Below are 21,104 nucleotides of genomic sequence, written 5' to 3'. Positions count from 1 at the left end.
ATCCCCCACACGTTCTGCCAGTCACATTCTGTTAAAGGTCCCCAAAGCACACACATCCCTGGTCGCTCGTCTTTTCAGTTCGCTGCAGCTAGCGACCGGAACGAGCTGCAACAAACACTCAAACTGAACAGTTTTTATCTCAATCTCTTTATTCAAAGACTCAGTCATGGACACTCTTACTGACAGTTGTGGCTGCTTTGTGTGATGTATTGTTGTCTCTACCTTCTTGCCCTTTGTGCTGTCGGCTGTGCACAATAATGTTTGTACCATGTTTTGTCCTGCTACCATGTTGTTGTCTGTCATGTGTTGCTGCCTTGCTATGTTGTCGTATTAGGTCTCTATGCAGTGTTGTGTTGTCTCTCTTGTCGTGATGTGTGTTTTGTGATATATTTCATTTAATTTCATTTATTTTTAATCCCAGCTCCCATCCCCTGCAGGAGGCCTTTTGGTAGGCCGTCATTGTAAATAAGAATGTGTTCTTAACTGACTTGCCTTGTTAAATAAAGGTTAAATAAGTACAAATAAAATTCTGACTACATGGAACTCTATTCCACAGTACTACAGAGCCATGACTACATGGAACTCTATTCCACAGTACTACAGAGCCATGACTACATGGAACTCTATTCCACAGTACTACAGAGCCATGACTACATGGAACTCTATTCCACAGTACTTCATAGAGCCATGACTACATGGAACTCTATTCCACAGTACTACAGAGCCATGACTACATGGAACTCTATTCCACAGAACTACATAGAGCCATGACTACATGGAACTCTATTCCACAGTACTACAGAGCCATGACTACATGGAACTCTATTCCACAGTGCCACAGAGCCATGACTACATGGAACTCTATTCCACAGAACTACATAGAGCCATGACTACATGGAACTCTATTCCACAGAACTACATAGAGCAATGACTACATGGAACTCTATTCCACATCAAGTAACTGATGCAGCAGTAAAAACAGATTTAAAAAGCAGGTCAAATCAAATCAAAGTTTATTTGTCACATGGTGTAGTAGACCTTACAGTGAAATGCTTACTTACAACAGGCTCTAACCAAAAGGCTAAACCCCAGGAAGAGTAGCTGCTGCCTTGGCAGGAACTAATGGGGATCCATAATAAACCCCAGGAAGAGTAGCTGCTGCCTTGACAGGAACTAATGAGGATCCATAATAAACCCCAGGAAGAGTAGCTGCTGCCTTGGCAGGAACTAATGGGGATCCATAATAAACCCCAGGAAGAGTAGCTGCTGCCTTGGCAGGAACTAATGGGGATCCATAATAAACCCCAGGAAGAGTAGCTGCTGCCTTGGCAGGAACTAATGGGGATCCATAATAAATACAAATACACTAGAGGAATAGACAGCCTGCAAACATCAACTATAACTTAAGACAGGAACACAGAGCTCCCTCTGCTGGTTACTCTGGGGTATGGCTTTAGTTCATTTCTGTACAGAACACACAGAGCTCCCCCTGCAGGTCACTCTGGGGTATGGCATTGGTTAATCTCAGTACAGAACACACAGAGCTCCCCCTGCAGGTCACTCTGGGGTATGGCATTGGTTAATCTCAGTACAGAACACACAGAGCTCCCCCTGCAGGTCACTCTGGGGTATGGCATTGGTTAATCTCAGTACAGAACACACAGAGCTCCCCCTGCAGGTCACTCTGGGGTATGGCATTGGTTAATCTCAGTACAGAACACACAGAGCTCCTCCTGCAGGTCACTCTGGGGCATTGCACTGGTTCATTTCTAGAATCAAACACTTCCATTTCACAACAGGATGCTGACAAACGAGTCCAATGCATTTGTCTTACCAGGGTTATATTATTGGAACACCCTCCTATCTAGTGGCTCAACTAAAACCCTGCAACTTGTTTCAGTTTCTAGTTTGATTAGTCCTATGTACAGAACACACACATGGTAACAGGAAGTTATCATTCCTTTTTTTGGGGAGGGGGGGGGGGGAGGGGGGTATGATATGTATGTCTCCAACTTCCTCACTCATTAATATTCATGGTTCATTCAGGATGATCTGTAACCACGGTAACATCCACATAACCATGGTAACATCCATGTTTAGAAACATTCCATTCGTATTTATAGGATTTACAAGCTTGATGTAGTCATTGGGTGCTATGAATATGGGCCCAAATACTTCACTGTTTAATACTTTAATACGCCAGTGGATCTGTCCCAATACTTCCTGTCCCCTAAAATGGGGGGGGGGGGGACTATTTACAACAAGCGCTGTCATTTCTAAATGGTTCACCTGATATGGATGAAAATACACTCAAATTAAAGCTGACAGTCTGACCTTTAACCTTGTAGTCCTTGTATCATTTCAAATCCCAAAGTGTTGGGAGTACAGAGACAAAACAACAACAACAAAACGTGTCACTGTCCCAATACTTTTGGAGCGTACTGTGTATATTGACGGATAACACTTATGACTGAGGAGCTTAATTAAACTGTCTTACCGGATCAGAACCCCAAACACAAGCTTGTTATCCTCCACTGTGTGTAAAGAATGTCATTGTAAGCAAACACCGTATCGCCTGAAAACACAGTTAAAACCATTATTCTGATCTTTTTATTTTATTTTACCTTTATTTAACCAGGCAAGTCAGTTAAGAACAGATTCTTATTTACAATGACAGCCTAGGAACAGTGGGTTAACTGCCTGTTCAGGGGCAGAACGACAGATTTGTACCTTGTCAGCTCGGGGGTTTGATCTCTCAACCTTCCGGTTACTAGTCGAACGCTCTAACCACTAGGCTACCCTGCCTGATGGTCAGTCGTAGCTGCGTCTATGAACTTGAGAGTGGCCCCATTCCTCAGCTGTTGACATGAAAAAGCAGCTTGGTTGTTGTTTCAATCCCAGAATGCTCCTTTAAGACGGTATGAATCAAAGTTCACAAATTCTAATAAAGACATTTTTCTGTTGTTGAAATAAATCAATAACTTGTATTTTATTTAGTCATTTTGAATCAAAAGATGTGTATAATTGTGAAATAAACAGTGCCGTGGTCTTGTATCAATATACACACATCATTAACACTATATGTCTGCTTATAAAGCTCTTATAAACATTATTAGGTAGTTTATTTTATTAAATATATGAACTTAGAAATACTGATTGATAAACAGTTTATTTACTCAATTGTTAACAAGCTATATAATAATGTCTTATAAGTTATAAACAGACATTAAGGTAGTGTCCCATAGGACTCTATAGGTCCCTATATAGTGCACTCTTGTCCATTTGATTTGATTTGATTTGACTCTATAGGTCCCTATATAGTGCACTATTTTAGACCAGGGTCCACAGGGCTCTAGACCAGGGTCCACAGGGCTCTAGACCAGGGTCCACAGGGCTCTAGACCAGGGTCCATAGGGCTCTAGACCTGGGTCCATAGGGCTCTAGACCAGGGTCCACAGGGCTCTAGACCAGGGTCCACAGGGCTCTAGACCAGGGTCCACAGGGCTCTAGACCAGGGTCCACAGGGCTCTAGACCAGGGTCCACAGGGCTGTAGACCAGGGTCCACAGGGCTCTAGACCAGGGTCCATAGGGCTGTAGACCAGGGTCCATAGGGCTCTGGTCCAGGGTCCATAGGGCTCTGGTTCAGGGTCCATAGGGCTCTAGACCAGGGTCCATAGGGCTCTGGTCCAGGGTCCATAGGGCTCTGGTCCAGGGTCCATAGGGCTCTGGTCCAGGGTCCATAGGGCTCTGGACCAGGGTCCACAGGGCTCTGTTCCAGGGTCCACAGGGCTCTGGTCCAGGGTCCACAGGGCTCTGTTCCAGGGTCCACAGGGCTCTAGACCAGGGTCCATAGGGCTCTAGACCAGGGTCCATAGGGCTCTAGACCAGGGTCCATAGGACTCTAGACCAGGGTCCACAGGGCTCTGGTCCAGGGTCCATAGGGCTCTGGACCAGGGTCCACAGGGCTCTGTTCCAGGGTCCACAGGGCTCTGGTCCAGGGTCCACAGGGCTCTGTTCCAGGGTCCACAGGGCTCTAGACCAGGGTCCATAGGGCTCTAGACCAGGGTCCATAGGGCTCTAGACCAGGGTCCATAGGACTCTAGACCAGGGTCCACAGGGCTCTGGTCCAGGGTCCATAGGGCTCTAGACCAGGGTCCATAGGGCTCTAGACCAGGGTCCACAGGGCTCTAGACCAGGGTCCATAGGGCTCTGGTCTAAAGTAGTGCACTATATTGAGGATAGGATACCATTTGGGATGCATCCCAGGTCAGTGTTTAACCTGATCACTCATCATTTACATCGGAACAAAACATTCAGAGGCTATGGGGCTGTCCCATTTCACCGGTTCACATCAATCCAACAGCAAGTAAATGAGAATATAGTGAATATATATATATATATCACAACCCCTGGTCTGAGCTTAAAAACATCTTATTTAACAAGTGAGTTCATTTACAGAGATCATTCCTAGTGTCTTTGTTCAGTGCTGTCCAGCTGCCCTGATTGAAATGATTGCTATTAGTTCACTAAATAATCTACATATTTTATCAATACCTTCTCAACACTGACCACAAGAGGCTCCGAAAACACCAGGAGCAGGTCTAGGAGCAGGTCTAAGATCAGAAAACTCCATGGAGCAGGTCTAGGAGCAGGTCTAAGATCAGAAAACTCCATGGAGCAGGTCTAGGAGCAGGTCTAAGATCAGAAAACTCAATGGAGCAGGTCTAGGAGCAGGTCTAAGATCAGAAAACTCCATGGAGCAGGTCTAGGAGCAGGTCTAAGATCAGAAAACTCCATGGAGCAGGTCTAGGAGCAGGTCTAGGAGCAGGTCAAGGAGCAGGTCTTGGAGCAGGTCTAAGGAGCAGGTCTAAGGAGCAGGTCTAGGAGCAGGTCTAGGAGTAGGTCTTGGAGCAGGTCTAAGGAGCAGGTCTAAGGAGCAGGTCTAGGAGCAGGTCTAGGAGCAGGTCTAGGAGCAGGTCTAAGGAGCAGGTCTAAGGAGCAGGTCAAGGAGCAGGTCTAGGAGCAGGTCAAGGAGCAGGTCTAAGGAGCAGGTCTAAGGAGCAGGTCTAGGAGCAGGTCTAGGAGCAGGTCTAGGAGCAGGTCTAAGGAGCAGGTCTAAGGAGCAGGTCTAAGGAGCAGGTCTAAGGAGCAGGTCTAAGGAGCAGGTCTAAGGAGCAGGTCTAGGAGCAGGTCAAGGAGCAGGTCTAAGGAGCAGGTCTAGGAGCAGGTCTAGGAGCAGGTCTAAGGAGCAGGTCTAGGAGCAGGTCTAGGAGCAGGTCTAGGAGCAGGTCTAGGAGCAGGTCTAAGGAGCAGGTCTAGGAGCAGGTCTAGGAGCAGGTCTAGGAGCAGGTCTAGGAGCAGGTCAGCTCCTCAGAGGGTTAGACAGGCACCGCTGTCACTTTCCACAACTCCTGAAAAAGAGAAAGTCTAACATTGGAATTGGAGTTGATGACAACGCAATATATAAAAGACTGTAAATACCCAACTTGAAGCAACCACGTATTTAGCCCTGGAGCACGTTCTGATTGGCCAGTGAGGGGGTCATGCCTCAACACACCTACAACACGTTCCGATTGGCCAGTGAGGGGGTCATGCCTCAACACACCTACAACACGTTCTGATTGGCCAGTGAGGGGGTCATGCCTCAACACACCTACAACACGTTCTGATTGGCCAGTGAGGGGGGTCATGCCTCAACACACCTACAACACGTTCTGATTGGCCAGTGAGGGGGTCATGCCTCAACACACCTACAACACGTTCTGATTGGCCAGTGAAGGGGTCATGCCTCAACACACCTACAACACGTTCTGATTGGCCAGTGAGGGGGTCATGCCTCAACAAACCTACAACACGTTCTGATTGGCCAGTGAGGGGGTCATGCCTCAACAGTGCTGGAAACATAGTTTTGGATAGGGGTTTAGGATATAGTACTAGAAACATTCTGTTGGGTTTAGGATATAGTACTAGAAACATTCTGTTGGGTTTAGGATATAGTACTAGAAACATTCTGTTGGGTTTAGGATATAGTACTAGAAACATACTGTTGGATAGGGGTTTAGGATATAGTACTAGAAACATTCTGTTGGGTTTAGGATATAGTACTAGAAACATACTGTTGGGTTTAGGATATAGTACTAGAAACATACTGTTGGATAGGGGTTTAGGATACAGTACTAAAAACATACTGTTGGGTTTAGGATATAGTTCTAGAAACATACTGTTGGATAGGGGTTTAGGATATAGTACTAGAAACATACTGTTGGATAGGGGTTTAGGATATAGTACTAGAAACATACTGTTGGGTTTAGGATATAGTACTAGACACATACTGTTGGGTTTAGGATATAGTACTAAAAACATACTGTTGGGTTTAGGATATAGTACTAGAAACATACTGTTGGATAGGGGTTTAGGATATAGTACTAGAAACATACTGTTGGGTTTAGGATATAGTACTAGAAACATACTGTTGGATAGGGGTTTAGGATATAGTACTAGAAACATTCTGTTGGGTTTAGGACATAGTACTAGAAACATACTGTTGGATAGGGGTTTAGGATATAGTACTAGAAACATACTGTTGGGTTTAGGATATAGTACTAGAAACATACTGTTGGGTTTAGGATATAGTACTAGAAACATACTGTTGGATAGGGGTTTAGGATATAGTACTAGAAACATACTGTTGGGTTTAGGATATAGTACTAGAAACATACTGTTGGGTTTAGGATATAGTACTAAAAACATACTGTTGGGTTTAGGATATAGTACTAGAAACATACTGTTGTATAGGGGTGTAGGATATAGTACTAGAAACATACTGTTGGGTTTAGGATATAGTACTAGAAACATACTGTTGGGTTTAGGATATAGTACTAAAAACATACTGTTGGGTTTAGGACATAGTACTAGAAACATACTGTTGGATAGGGGTTTAGGATATAGTACTAGAAACATACTGTTGGATAGGGGTTTAGGATATAGTACTAGAAACATACTGTTGGATAGGGGTTTAGGATACAGTACTAAAAACATACTGTTGGGTTTAGGATATAGTACTAGAAACATACTGTTGGGTTTAGGATATAGTACTAGAAACATTCTGTTGGGTTTAGGATATAGTACTAGAAACATACTGTTGGATAGGGGTTTAGGATATAGTACTAGAAACATTCTGTTGGATAGGGGTTTAGGATATAGTACTAGAAACATACTGTTGGATAGGGGTTTAGGATATAGTACTAGAAACATACTGTTGGATAGGGGTTTAGGATATAGTACTAGAAACATACTGTTGGGTTTAGGATATAGTACTAGAAACATTCTGTTGGGTTTAGGATATAGTGCTAGAAACATACTGTTGGATAGGGGTTTAGGATATAGTACTAGAAACATACTGTTGGATAGGGGTTTAGGATATAGTACTAGAAACATACAGTTGGATAGGGGTTTAGGATATAGTACTAGAAACATACTGTTGGATAGGGGTTTAGGATACAGTACTAGAAACATTCAGTTGGGTTTAGGATATAGTACTAGAAACATACTGTTGGATAGGGGTTTAGGATATAGTACTAGAAACATACTGTTGGGTTTAGGATATAGTACTAGAAACATACTGTTGGGTTTAGGATATAGTACTAGAAACATACTGTTGGGTTTAGGATATAGTACTAGAAACATACTGTTGGGTTTAGGATATAGTACTAGAAACATTCTGTTGGGTTTAGGATATAGTACTAGAAACATACTGTTGGATAGGGGTTTAGGATATAGTACTAGAAACATACTGTTGGATAGGGGTTTAGGATATAGTACTAGAAACATTCTGTTGGGTTTAGGATATAGTACTAGAAACACACTGTTGGATAGGGGTTTAGGATATAGTACTAGAAACATTCTGTTGGGTTTAGGATATAGTACTAGAAACATACTGTTGGGTTTAGGATATAGTACTAGAAACATACTGTTGGGTTTAGGATATAGTACTAGAAACATACTGTTGGATAGGGGTTTAGGATATAGTACTAGAAACATACTGTTGAATAGGGGTTTAGGATATAGTACTAGAAACATACTGTTGGATAGGGGTTTAGGATATAGTACTAGAAACATACTGTTGGGTTTAGGATATAGTACTAGAAACATTCTGTTGGGTTTAGGATATAGTACTAGAAACATACTGTTGGGTTTAGGATATAGTACTAGAAACATACTGTTGGGTTTAGGATATAGTACTAGAAACATTCTGTTGGGTTTAGGATACAGTACTAGAAACATACTGTTGGATAGGGGTTTAGGATACAGTACTAGAAACATACTGTTGGGTTTAGGATATAGTACTAGAAACATTCAGTTGGATAGGGGTTTAGGATATAGTTCTAGAAACATACTGTTGGGTTTAGGATATAGTTCTAGAAACATACTGTTGGATAGGGGTTTAGGATATAGTACTAGAAACATACTTTTGGATAGGGGTTTAGGATATAGTACTAGAAACATACTGTTGGGTTTAGGATATAGTACTAGAAACATACTGTTGGGTTTAGGATATAGTACTAGAAACATTCAGTTGGATAGGGGTTTAGGATATAGTTCTAGAAACATACTGTTGGGTTTAGGATATAGTTCTAGAAACATTCAGTTGGATAGGGGTTTAGGATATAGTACTAGAAACATTCTGTTGGGTTTAGGATACAGTACTAGAAACATACTGTTGGATAGGGGTTTAGGATATAGTTCTAGAAACATACTGTTGGGTAGGGGTTTAGGATATAGTACTAGAAACATACTGTTGGATAGGGGTTTAGGATATAGTACTAGAAACATACTGTTGGGTTTAGGATATAGTACTAGAAACATTCTGTTGGGTTTAGGATATAGTACTAGAAACATTCTGTTGGATAGGGGTTTAGGATATAGTTCTAGAAACATACTGTTGGGTTTAGGATATAGTACTAGAAACATTCTGTTGGGTTTAGGATATAGTACTAGAAACATACTGTTGGATAGGGGTTTAGGATATAGTACTAGAAACATACTGTTGGATAGGGGTTTAGGATATAGTACTAGAAACATTCAGTTGGGTTTAGGATATAGTACTAGAAACATTCTGTTGGGTTTAGGATATAGTACTAGAAACACACTGTTGGATAGGGGTTTAGGATATAGTACTAGAAACATTCTGTTGGGTTTAGGATATAGTACTAGAAACATACTGTTGGGTTTAGGATATAGTACTAGAAACATACTGTTGGGTTTAGGATATAGTACTAGAAACATACTGTTGGATAGGGGTTTAGGATATAGTACTAGAAACATACTGTTGAATAGGGGTTTAGGATATAGTACTAGAAACATACTGTTGGATAGGGGTTTAGGATATAGTACTAGAAACATACTGTTGGGTTTAGGATATAGTACTAGAAACATTCTGTTGGGTTTAGGATATAGTACTAGAAACATACTGTTGGGTTTAGGATATAGTACTAGAAACATACTGTTGGGTTTAGGATATAGTACTAGAAACATTCTGTTGGGTTTAGGATACAGTACTAGAAACATACTGTTGGATAGGGGTTTAGGATACAGTACTAGAAACATACTGTTGGGTTTAGGATATAGTACTAGAAACATTCAGTTGGATAGGGGTTTAGGATATAGTTCTAGAAACATACTGTTGGGTTTAGGATATAGTTCTAGAAACATTCAGTTGGATAGGGGTTTAGGATATAGTACTAGAAACATACTTTTGGATAGGGGTTTAGGATATAGTACTAGAAACATACTGTTGGGTTTAGGATATAGTACTAGAAACATACTGTTGGGTTTAGGATATAGTACTAGAAACATTCAGTTGGATAGGGGTTTAGGATATAGTTCTAGAAAGATACTGTTGGGTTTAGGATATAGTTCTAGAAACATTCAGTTGGATAGGGGTTTAGGATATAGTACTAGAAACATTCTGTTGGGTTTAGGACACAGTACTAGAAACATACTGTTGGATAGGGGTTTAGGATATAGTTCTAGAAACATACTGTTGGGTAGGGGTTTAGGATATAGTACTAGAAACATACTGTTGGATAGGGGTTTAGGATATAGTACTAGAAACACACTGTTGGGTTTAGGATATAGTACTAGAAACATTCTGTTGGGTTTAGGATATAGTACTAGAAACATTCTGTTGGATAGGGGTTTAGGATATAGTTCTAGAAACATACTGTTGGGTTTAGGATATAGTACTAGAAACATTCTGTTGGGTTTAGGATATAGTACTAGAAACATTCTGTTGGGTTTAGGATATAGTACTAGAAACATGCTGTTGGATAGGGGTTTAGGATATAGTACTAGAAACATACTGTTGGATAGGGGTTTAGGATATAGTACTAAAAACATACTGTTGGATAGGGGTTTAGGATATAGTACTAAAAACATACTGTTGGGTTTAGGATACAGTACTAGAAACATACTGTTGGATAGGGGTTTAGGATATAGTACTAAAAACATACTGTTGGGTTTAGGATATAGTACTAGAAACATACTGTTGGATAGGGGTTTAGGATATAGTACTAAAAACATACTGTTGGGTTTAGGATATAGTACTAGAAACATACTGTTGGGTTTAGGATATAGTACTAGAAACATACTGTTGGATAGGGGTTTAGGATATAGTACTAGAAACATATTGTTGGATAGGGGTTTAGGATATAGTACTAGAAACATACTGTTGGATAGGGGTTTAGGATATAGTACTAGAAACATACTGTTTGTTGGATAGGGGTTTAGGATATAGTACTAAAAACATACTGTTGGGTTTAGGATACAGTACTAGAAACATTCTGTTGGATAGGGGTTTAGGATATAGTACTAGAAACATGCTGTTGGATAGGGGTTTAGGATATAGTACTAGAAACATTCTGTTGGGTTTAGGATATAGTACTAGAAACATACTGTTGGATAGGGGTTTAGGATATAGCACTAGAAACATTCTGTTGGGTTTAGGATATAGTACTAGAAACATACTGTTGGATAGGGGTTTAGGATATAGTACTAGAAACATACTGTTGGATAGGGGTTTAGGATATAGTACTAGAAACATACTGTTGGATAGGGGTTTAGGATATAGTACTAGAAACATACTGTTGGGTTTAGGATATAGTACTAGAAACATACTGTTGGGTTTAGGATATAGTACTAGAAACATACTGTTGGGTTTAGGATATAGTACTAGAAACATACTGTTGGATAGGGGTTTAGGATATAGTACTAGAAACATACTGTTGGATAGGGGTTTAGGATATAGTACTAGAAACATACTGTTGGATAGGGGTTTAGGATACAGTACTAGAAACATACTGTTGGATAGGGGTTTAGGATATAGTACTAGAAACATACTGTTGGATAGGGGTTTAGGATATAGTACTAGAAACATACTGTTGGGTTTAGGATATAGTACTAGAAACATACTGTTGGATAGGGGTTTAGGATATAGTACTAGAAACATACTGTTGGGTTTAGGATATAGTACTAGAAACATACTGTTGGATAGGGGTTTAGGATATAGTACTAGAAACATACTGTTGGATAGGGGTTTAGGATACAGTACTAGAAACATACTGTTGGGTTTAGGATATAGTACTAGAAACATTCTGTTGGGTTTAGGATATAGTACAAGAAACATACTGTTGGATAGGGGTTTAGGATATAGTTCTAGAAACATACTGTTGGGTTTAGGATATAGTACTAGAAACATACTGTTGAATAGGGGTTTAGGATATAGTACTAGAAACATTATGTTGGGTTTAGGATATAGTACTAGAAACATACTGTTGGGTTTAGGATATAGTTCTAGAAACATACTGTTGGATAGGGGTTTAGGATATAGTACTAGAAACATTCTGTTGGGTTTAGGATATAGTACTAGAAACATACTGTTGGGTTTAGGATATAGTACTAAAAACATACTGTTGGGTTTAGGATATAGTACTAGAAACATACTGTTGGATAGGGGTTTAGGATACAGTACTAGAAACATTCAGTTGGGTTTAGGATATAGTACTAGAAACATTCTGTTGGGTTTAGGATATAGTACTAGAAACATACTGTTGGGTTTAGGATATAGAACTAAAAACATACTGTTGGGTTTAGGATATAGTACTAGAAACATACTGTTGGATAGGGGTTTAGGATACAGTACTAGAAACATTCAGTTGGGTTTAGGATATAGTACTAGAAACATACTGTTGGATAGGGGTTTAGGATATAGTACTAAAAACATACTGTTGGGTTTAGGATACAGTACTAGAAACATTCTGTTGGATAGGGGTTTAGGATATAGTACTAGAAACATGCTGTTGGATAGGGGTTTAGGATATAGTACTAGAAACATTCTGTTGGGTTTAGGATATAGTACTAGAAACATACTGTTGGATAGGGGTTTAGGATATAGCACTAGAAACATTCTGTTGGGTTTAGGATATAGTACTAGAAACATACTGTTGGATAGGGGTTTAGGATATAGTACTAGAAACATACTGTTGGATAGGGGTTTAGGATATAGTACTAGAAACATACTGTTGGATAGGGGTTTAGGATATAGTACTAGAAACATACTGTTGGGTTTAGGATATAGTACTAGAAACATACTGTTGGGTTTAGGATATAGTACTAGAAACATACTGTTGGGTTTAGGATATAGTACTAGAAACATACTGTTGGATAGGGGTTTAGGATATAGTACTAGAAACATTCTGTTGGATAGGGGTTTAGGATACATTACTAAAAACATACTGTTGGGTTTAGGATATAGTACTAAAAACATACTGTTGGGTTTAGGATATAGTACTAGAAACATACTGTTGGATAGGGGTTTAGGATATAGTACTAGAAACATACTGTTGGATAGGGGTTTAGGATATAGTACTAGAAACATACTGTTGGATAGGGGTTTAGGATACAGTACTAGAAACATACTGTTGGATAGGGGTTTAGGATATAGTACTAGAAACATACTGTTGGATAGGGGTTTAGGATATAGTACTAGAAACATACTGTTGGGTTTAGGATATAGTACTAGAAACATACTGTTGGATAGGGGTTTAGGATATAGTACTAGAAACATACTGTTGGATAGGGGTTTAGGATATAGTACTAGAAACATACTGTTGGGTTTAGGATATAGTACTAGAAACATACTGTTGGGTTTAGGATATAGTACTAGAAACATACTGTTGGGTTTAGGATATAGTACTAGAAACATACTGTTGGATAGGGGTTTAGGATATAGTACTAGAAACATTCTGTTGGATAGGGGTTTAGGATACAGTACTAAAAACATACTGTTGGGTTTAGGATATAGTACTAAAAACATACTGTTGGGTTTAGGATATAGTACTAGAAACATACTGTTGGATAGGGGTTTAGGATATAGTACTAGAAACATACTGTTGGATAGGGGTTTAGGATATAGTACTAGAAACATACTGTTGGATAGGGGTTTAGGATACAGTACTAGAAACATACTGTTGGATAGGGGTTTAGGATATAGTACTAGAAACATACTGTTGGATAGGGGTTTAGGATATAGTACTAGAAACATACTGTTGGGTTTAGGATATAGTACTAGAAACATACTGTTGGATAGGGGTTTAGGATATAGTACTAGAAACATACTGTTGGGTTTAGGATATAGTACTAGAAACATACTGTTGGATAGGGGTTTAGGATATAGTACTAGAAACATACTGTTGGATAGGGGTTTAGGATACAGTACTAGAAACATACTGTTGGGTTTAGGATATAGTACTAGAAACATTCTGTTGGGTTTAGGATATAGTACAAGAAACATACTGTTGGATAGGGGTTTAGGATATAGTTCTAGAAACATACTGTTGGGTTTAGGATATAGTACTAGAAACATACTGTTGAATAGGGGTTTAGGATATAGTACTAGAAACATTATGTTGGGTTTAGGATATAGTACTAGAAACATACTGTTGGGTTTAGGATATAGTTCTAGAAACATACTGTTGGATAGGGGTTTAGGATATAGTACTAGAAACATTCTGTTGGGTTTAGGATATAGTACTAGAAACATACTGTTGGGTTTAGGATATAGTACTAAAAACATACTGTTGGGTTTAGGATATAGTACTAGAAACATACTGTTGGATAGGGGTTTAGGATACAGTACTAGAAACATTCAGTTGGGTTTAGGATATAGTACTAGAAACATTCTGTTGGGTTTAGGATATAGTACTAGAAACATACTGTTGGGTTTAGGATATAGAACTAAAACATACTGTTGGGTTTAGGATATAGTACTAGAAACATACTGTTGGATAGGGGTTTAGGATACAGTACTAGAAACATTCAGTTGGGTTTAGGACATAGTACTAGAAACATACTGTTGGGTTTAGGATATAGTACTAGAAACATACTGTTGGGTTTAGGATATAGTACTAGAAACATTCTGTTGGGTTTAGGATATAGTACTAGAAACATACTGTTGGGTTTAGGATATAGTACTAGAAACATACTGTTGGGTTTAGGATATAGTACTAGAAACATACTGTTGGATAGGGGTTTAGGATATAGTACTAGAAACATACTGTTGGATAGGGGTTTAGGATATAGTACTAGAAACATACTGTTGGGTTTAGGATATAGTACTAGAAACATACTGTTGGATAGGGGTTTAGGATACAGTACTAGAAACATTCATTTGGGTTTAGGACATAGTACTAGAAACATACTGTTGGGTTTAGGATATAGTACTAGAAACATTCTGTTGGGTTTAGGATATAGTACTAGAAACATACTGTTGGATAGGGGTTTAGGATATAGTACTAGTAACATACTGTTGGATAGGGGTTTAGGATATAGTTCTAGAAACATACTGTTGGATAGGGGTTTAGGATATAGTACTAAAAACATACTGTTGGATAGGGGTTTAGGATATAGTACTAGAAACATACTGTTGGGTTTAGGATATAGTACTAGAAACATACTGTTGGGTTTAGGATATAGTACTAGAAACATACTGTTGGGTTTAGGATATAGTACTAGAAACACACTGTTGGATAGGGGTTTAGGATATAGTACTAGAAACATACTGTTGGGTTTAGGATATAGTACTAAAAACATACTGTTGTGTTTAGGATATAGTACTAGAAACATACTGTTGGGTTTAGGATATAGTACTAGAAACATACTGTTGGATAGGGGTTTAGGATATAGTACTAGAAACACACTGTTGGATAGGGGTTTAGGATATAGTACTAGAAACATACTGTTGGGTTTAGGATATAGTACTAGAAACATACTGTTGGGTTTAGGATATAGTACTAGAAACATACTGTTGGATAGGGGTTTAGGATATAGTACTAGAAACATACTGTTGGATAGGGGTTTAGGATATAGTACTAGAAACATACTGTTGGATAGGGGTTTAGGATATAGTACTAAAAACATACTGTTGGGTTTAGGATATAGTACTAGAAACATACTGTTGGGTTTAGGATATAGTACTAGAAACATACTGTTGGATAGGGGTTTAGGATATAGTACTAGAAACATACTGTTGGATAGGGGTTTAGGATATAGTACTAGAAACATACTGTTGGATAGGGGTTTAGGATATAGTACTAGAAACATACTGTTGAATAGGGGTTTAGGATATAGTACTAGAAACATTCAGTTGGGTTTAGGATATAGTACTAGAAACATTCTGTTGGGTTTAGGATATAGTACTAGAAACATACTGTTGGATAGGGGTTTAGGATATAGTACTAGAAACATACTGTTGAATAGGGGTGTAGGATATAGTACTAGAAACATACTGTTGGATAGGGGTTTAGGATATAGTACTAGAAACATACTGTTGGATAGGGGTTTAGGATATAGTAATAGAAACATACTGTTGAATAGGGGTTTAGGATATAGTACTAGAAACATACTGTTGGATAGGGGTTTAGGATATAGTACTAGAAACATTCTGTTGGGTTTAGGATATAGTACTAGAAACATACTGTTGAATAGGGGTTTAGGATATAGTACTAGAAACATACTGTTGGGTTTAGGATATAGTACTAGAAACATACTGTTGGGTTTAGGATATAGTACTAGAAACATACTGTTGGATAGGGGTTTAGGATACAGTACTAGAAACATACTGTTGGGTTTAGGATATAGTACTAGAAACATACTGTTGGGTTTAGGATATAGTACTAGAAACATTCTGTTGGGTTTAGGATATAGTACTAGAAACATTATGTTGGGTTTAGGATATAGTACTAGAACCATACTGTTGGATAGGGGTTTAGGATATAGTACTAGAAACATACTGTTGGGTTTAGGATATAGTACTAGAAACATACTGTTGGATAGGGGTTTAGGATATAGTACTAGAAACATACTGTTGGGTTTAGGATATAGTACTAGAAACATACTGTTGGATAGGGGTTTAGGATATAGTACTAGAAACATTCTGTTGGATAAGGGTTTAGGATATAGTACTAGAAACATTCTGTTGGATAAGGGTTTAGGATATAGTACTAGAAACATACTGTTGGATAGGGGTTTAGGATATAGTACTAGAAACATTCTGTTGGATAAGGGTTTAGGATATAGTACTAGAAACATACTGTTGGGTTTAGGATATAGTACTAGAAACATACTGTTGGGTTTAGGATATAGTACTAGAAACATACTGTTGGGTTTAGGATATAGTACTAGAAACATACTGTTGGATAAGGGTTTAGGATATAGTACTAGAAACATTCTGTTGGATAAGGGTTTAGGATATAGTACTAGAAACATACTGTTGGGTTTAGGATATAGTACTAGAAACATACTGTTGGGTTTAGGATATAGTACTAGAAACATTCTCTTGGGTTTAGGATATAGTACTAGAAACATACTGTTGGATAAGGGTTTAGGATATAGTACTAGAAACATACTGTTGGATAGGGGTTTAGGATATAGTACTAGAAACATACTGTTGGATAGGGGTTTAGGATATAGTACTAAAAACATACTGTTGGGTTTAGGATATAGTACTAGAAACATACTGTTGGGTTTAGGATATAGTACTAGAAACATACTGTTGGATAGGGGTTTAGGATATAGTACTAGAAACATACTGTTGGATAGGGGTTTAGGATATAGTACTAGAAACATACTGTTGGATAGGGGTTTAGGATATAGTACTAGAAACATACTGTTGAATAGGGGTTTAGGATATAGTACTAGAAACATTCAGTTGGGTTTAGGATATAGTACTAGAAACATTCTGTTGGGTTTAGGATATAGTACTAGAAACATACTGTTGGATAGGGGTTTAGGATATAGTACTAGAAACATACTGTTGAATAGGGGTGTAGGATATAGTACTAGAAACATACTGTTGGATAGGGGTTTAGGATATAGTACTAGAAACATACTGTTGGATAGGGGTTTAGGATATAGTAATAGAAACATACTGTTGAATAGGGGTTTAGGATATAGTACTAGAAACATACTGTTGGATAGGGGTTTAGGATATAGTACTAGAAACATTCTGTTGGGTTTAGGATATAGTACTAGAAACATACTGTTGAATAGGGGTTTAGGATATAGTACTAGAAACATACTGTTGGGTTTAGGATATAGTACTAGAAACATACTGTTGGGTTTAGGATATAGTACTAGAAACATACTGTTGGGTTTAGGATATAGTACTAGAAACATACTGTTGGATAGGGGTTTAGGATACAGTACTAGAAACATACTGTTGGGTTTAGGATATAGTACTAGAAACATACTGTTGGGTTTAGGATATAGTACTAGAAACATTCTGTTGGGTTTAGGATATAGTACTAGAAACATTATGTTGGGTTTAGGATATAGTACTAGAACCATACTGTTGGATAGGGGTTTAGGATATAGTACTAGAAACATACTGTTGGGTTTAGGATATAGTACTAGAAACATACTGTTGGATAGGGGTTTAGGATATAGTACTAGAAACATACTGTTGGGTTTAGGATATAGTACTAGAAACATACTGTTGGATAGGGGTTTAGGATATAGTACTAGAAACATTCTGTTGGATAAGGGTTTAGGATATAGTACTAGAAACATTCTGTTGGATAAGGGTTTAGGATATAGTACTAGAAACATACTGTTGGATAGGGGTTTAGGATATAGTACTAGAAACATTCTGTTGGATAAGGGTTTAGGATATAGTACTAGAAACATACTGTTGGGTTTAGGATATAGTACTAGAAACATACTGTTGGGTTTAGGATATAGTACTAGAAACATACTGTTGGGTTTAGGATATAGTACTAGAAACATACTGTTGGATAAGGGTTTAGGATATAGTACTAGAAACATTCTGTTGGATAAGGGTTTAGGATATAGTACTAGAAACATACTGTTGGGTTTAGGATATAGTACTAGAAACATACTGTTGGGTTTAGGATATAGTACTAGAAACATTCTCTTGGGTTTAGGATATAGTACTAGAAACATACTGTTGGATAAGGGTTTAGGATATAGTACTAGAAACATACTGTTGGGTTTAGGATATAGTACTAGAAACATACTGTTGGATAAGGGTTTAGGATATAGTACTAGAAACATACTGTTGGATAAGGGTTTAGGATATAGTACTAGAAACATACTGTTGGGTTTAGGATATAGTACTAGAAACATTCTCTTGGGTTTAGGATATAGTACTAGAAACATACTGTTGGATAGGGGTTTAGGATATAGTACTAGAAACATTCTGTTGGGTTTAGGATATAGTACTAGAAACATACTGTTGGATAAGGGTTTAGGATATAGTACTAGAAACATTCTGTTGGGTTTAGGATATAGTACTAGAAACATACTGTTGGGTTTAGGATATAGTACTAGAAACATTCTCTTGGGTGTAGGATATAGTACTAGAAACATACTGTTGGGTTTAGGATATAGTACTAGAAACATACTGTTGGATAGGGGTTTAGGATATAGTACTAGAAACATACTGTTGGGTTTAGGATATAGTACTAGAAACATACTGTTGGATAGGGGTTTAGGATATAGTACTAAAAACATACTGTTGGGGGTTTTCTAGGTTCAGTAAAGTCTGTATATGAAATTGTCTGTCTCTCACCAGTTGCTCTATGCGCTCATACAGCAGGCACTGTGGGAAAGAGGGTGTGACCTGCTCCACTGTGAAGCATGTCCGTCCGTCCCTCAGCTCCTGCATCTCACACAGACAGTGGCGGAAATGGTCGTAGGCCTCGCAGGATATGTCCATGTGTCTCAGAGTGAAGTTCAGCCTGGGGAAGGAAGGAAGGAAGGAAGGAAGGAAGGAACACACACACAAACAAAGACTGTAATTACAAGATGTGGCACATGAGCTGGATTTATTTTTTACATTAAGCATAAATCTATATATACAAGAACCTGATGGTCACTCTGACAGAGCTCCAGAGTTCCTCTGTGGAGATGGGAGAAACTTCCAGAAGGACAACCATCTCTGCAGCACTCCACCAATCAGGCCTTTATGGTAGAGTGGTCAGACAGAAGCCACTCCTCAGGAAAAGGCACATGACAGCCCGCTTGGAGTTTGTCAAGATGCACCTAAAGGACTCTCAGACAATGAGAAACAGGATTCTCTGGTCTGATGAAACCAAGATTGAACTCTTTGGCCTGAATGCCAAGCGTCACGTCTGGAGGAAACCTGGCACCATCCCTACGGTGAAGCATGGTGGTGGCACCATCCCTACGGTGAAGCATGGTGGTGGCACCATCCCTACGGTGAAGCATGGTGGTGTTTTTCAGCAGCAGGGATTGGGAGACTAGTCAGGATCGAGGGAAAGATGAATGGAGCAAAGTACAGAGAGATCCTTCATGAAAACCTGCTCCAGAGTGCTCAGAACCTCAGACTGGGGCGAAGGTCCAACAGGACAACGACCCTAAGAACACAGCCAAGACAACGCAGTAGTGGCTTCGGGAAAAGTCTCTGAATGTCCGTGAGTGGCCCAGCCAGAATAGACAGGTATGTAGTACAGGTATGTTACCTCTTCTCTATAGACAGGTATGTAGTACAGGTATGTTACCTCTTCTCTATAGACAGGTATGTAGTACAGGTATGTTACCTCTTCTCTATAGACAGGTATGTAGTACAGGGGAGACGGAGGTTGTTACAGATTCTGTACAGAGTTCGGAACAGCGCGTCTGTCAGGTCGTCATCGTAGCACACTGGTACAAATGACAAATAAATGCAGTTTATTACCATTAACATTCCACAGAGATCATTAACATTCCACAGAGATCATTAACGTTCCACAGAGATCATTAACGTTCCACAGAGATCATTCACATTCCACAGAGATCATTCACATTCCACAGAGATCATTCACATTCCACAGAGATCATTAACATTCCACAGAGATCATTAACATTCCACAGAGATCATTAACATTCCACAGAGATCATTAACATTCCACAGAGATCATTAACATTCCACAGAGATCATTAACATTCCACAGAGATCATTAACATTCCACAGAGATCATTAACGTTCCACCGAGATCATTAACGTTCCACAGAGATCATTAACGTTCCACAGAGATCATTAACGTTCCACAGAGATCATTAACATTCCACAGAGATCATTAACGTTCCACAGAGATCATTAACATTCCACAGAGATCATTAACATTCCACAGAGATCATTAACGTTCCACAGAGATCATTAACGTTCCACAGAGATCATTAACGTTCCACAGAGATCATTAACGTTCCACAGAGATCATTAACATTCCACAGAGATCATTCAGCACCATACTGTCTGTGTTCTGTACCTGTAGTCTGCTCTGAGTGAATTAGCAGATTACATTTGATACCATAAAAATAACACCTGATCCTACAGGTTAACACCTGATCCAACAGGTTAACACCTGATCCTACCGGTTAAACACCTGATCCTACAGGTTAAACACCTGATCCTACAGGTTAAACACCTGATCCCACCGGTTAAACACCTGATCCTACCGGTTAAACACCTGATCCTACCGGTTAAACACCTGATCCTACAGGTTAAACACCTGATCCCACCGGTTAA

General features: G+C 39.0%; 1 protein-coding gene across 2 annotated transcripts in view; it reads right to left on the bottom strand.

The window, feature by feature from the left end:
- Positions 1-2,953: 2,953 nt before the first annotated feature.
- The window catches only part of LOC139396489 (methyltransferase-like protein 22), a 36,848-nt gene continuing 18,697 nt past the window's right edge, over positions 2,954-21,104 (bottom strand). Inside the window, exons 10-13 of one of the 2 annotated variants that reach the window (XR_011630757.1) lie at positions 20,137-20,239; positions 19,146-19,314; positions 3,985-5,412; positions 2,954-3,814 (exon numbers count right to left, since the gene is read on the bottom strand). Coding sequence is in view for 1 of the 2 variants with exons in the window: in XM_071143511.1 (XP_070999612.1) it covers positions 5,380-5,412; positions 19,146-19,314; positions 20,137-20,239 (305 nt within the window). In the remaining variant the exon portion in view is untranslated. Of the gene's footprint in view, positions 3,815-3,984; positions 5,413-19,145; positions 19,315-20,136; positions 20,240-21,104 lie in introns of those variants that run through there. The other variant, XM_071143511.1, reaches the window with a different exon arrangement.

This window comes from Oncorhynchus clarkii, unplaced genomic scaffold (genome assembly GCF_045791955.1).
Source record: "Oncorhynchus clarkii lewisi isolate Uvic-CL-2024 unplaced genomic scaffold, UVic_Ocla_1.0 unplaced_contig_7030_pilon_pilon, whole genome shotgun sequence".
NCBI lineage: Eukaryota > Metazoa > Chordata > Actinopteri > Salmoniformes > Salmonidae > Oncorhynchus > Oncorhynchus clarkii.
The sequence above is the reverse complement of the archived record's forward strand: the minus strand, read 5'-3'. Positions and strand labels throughout refer to the sequence as shown.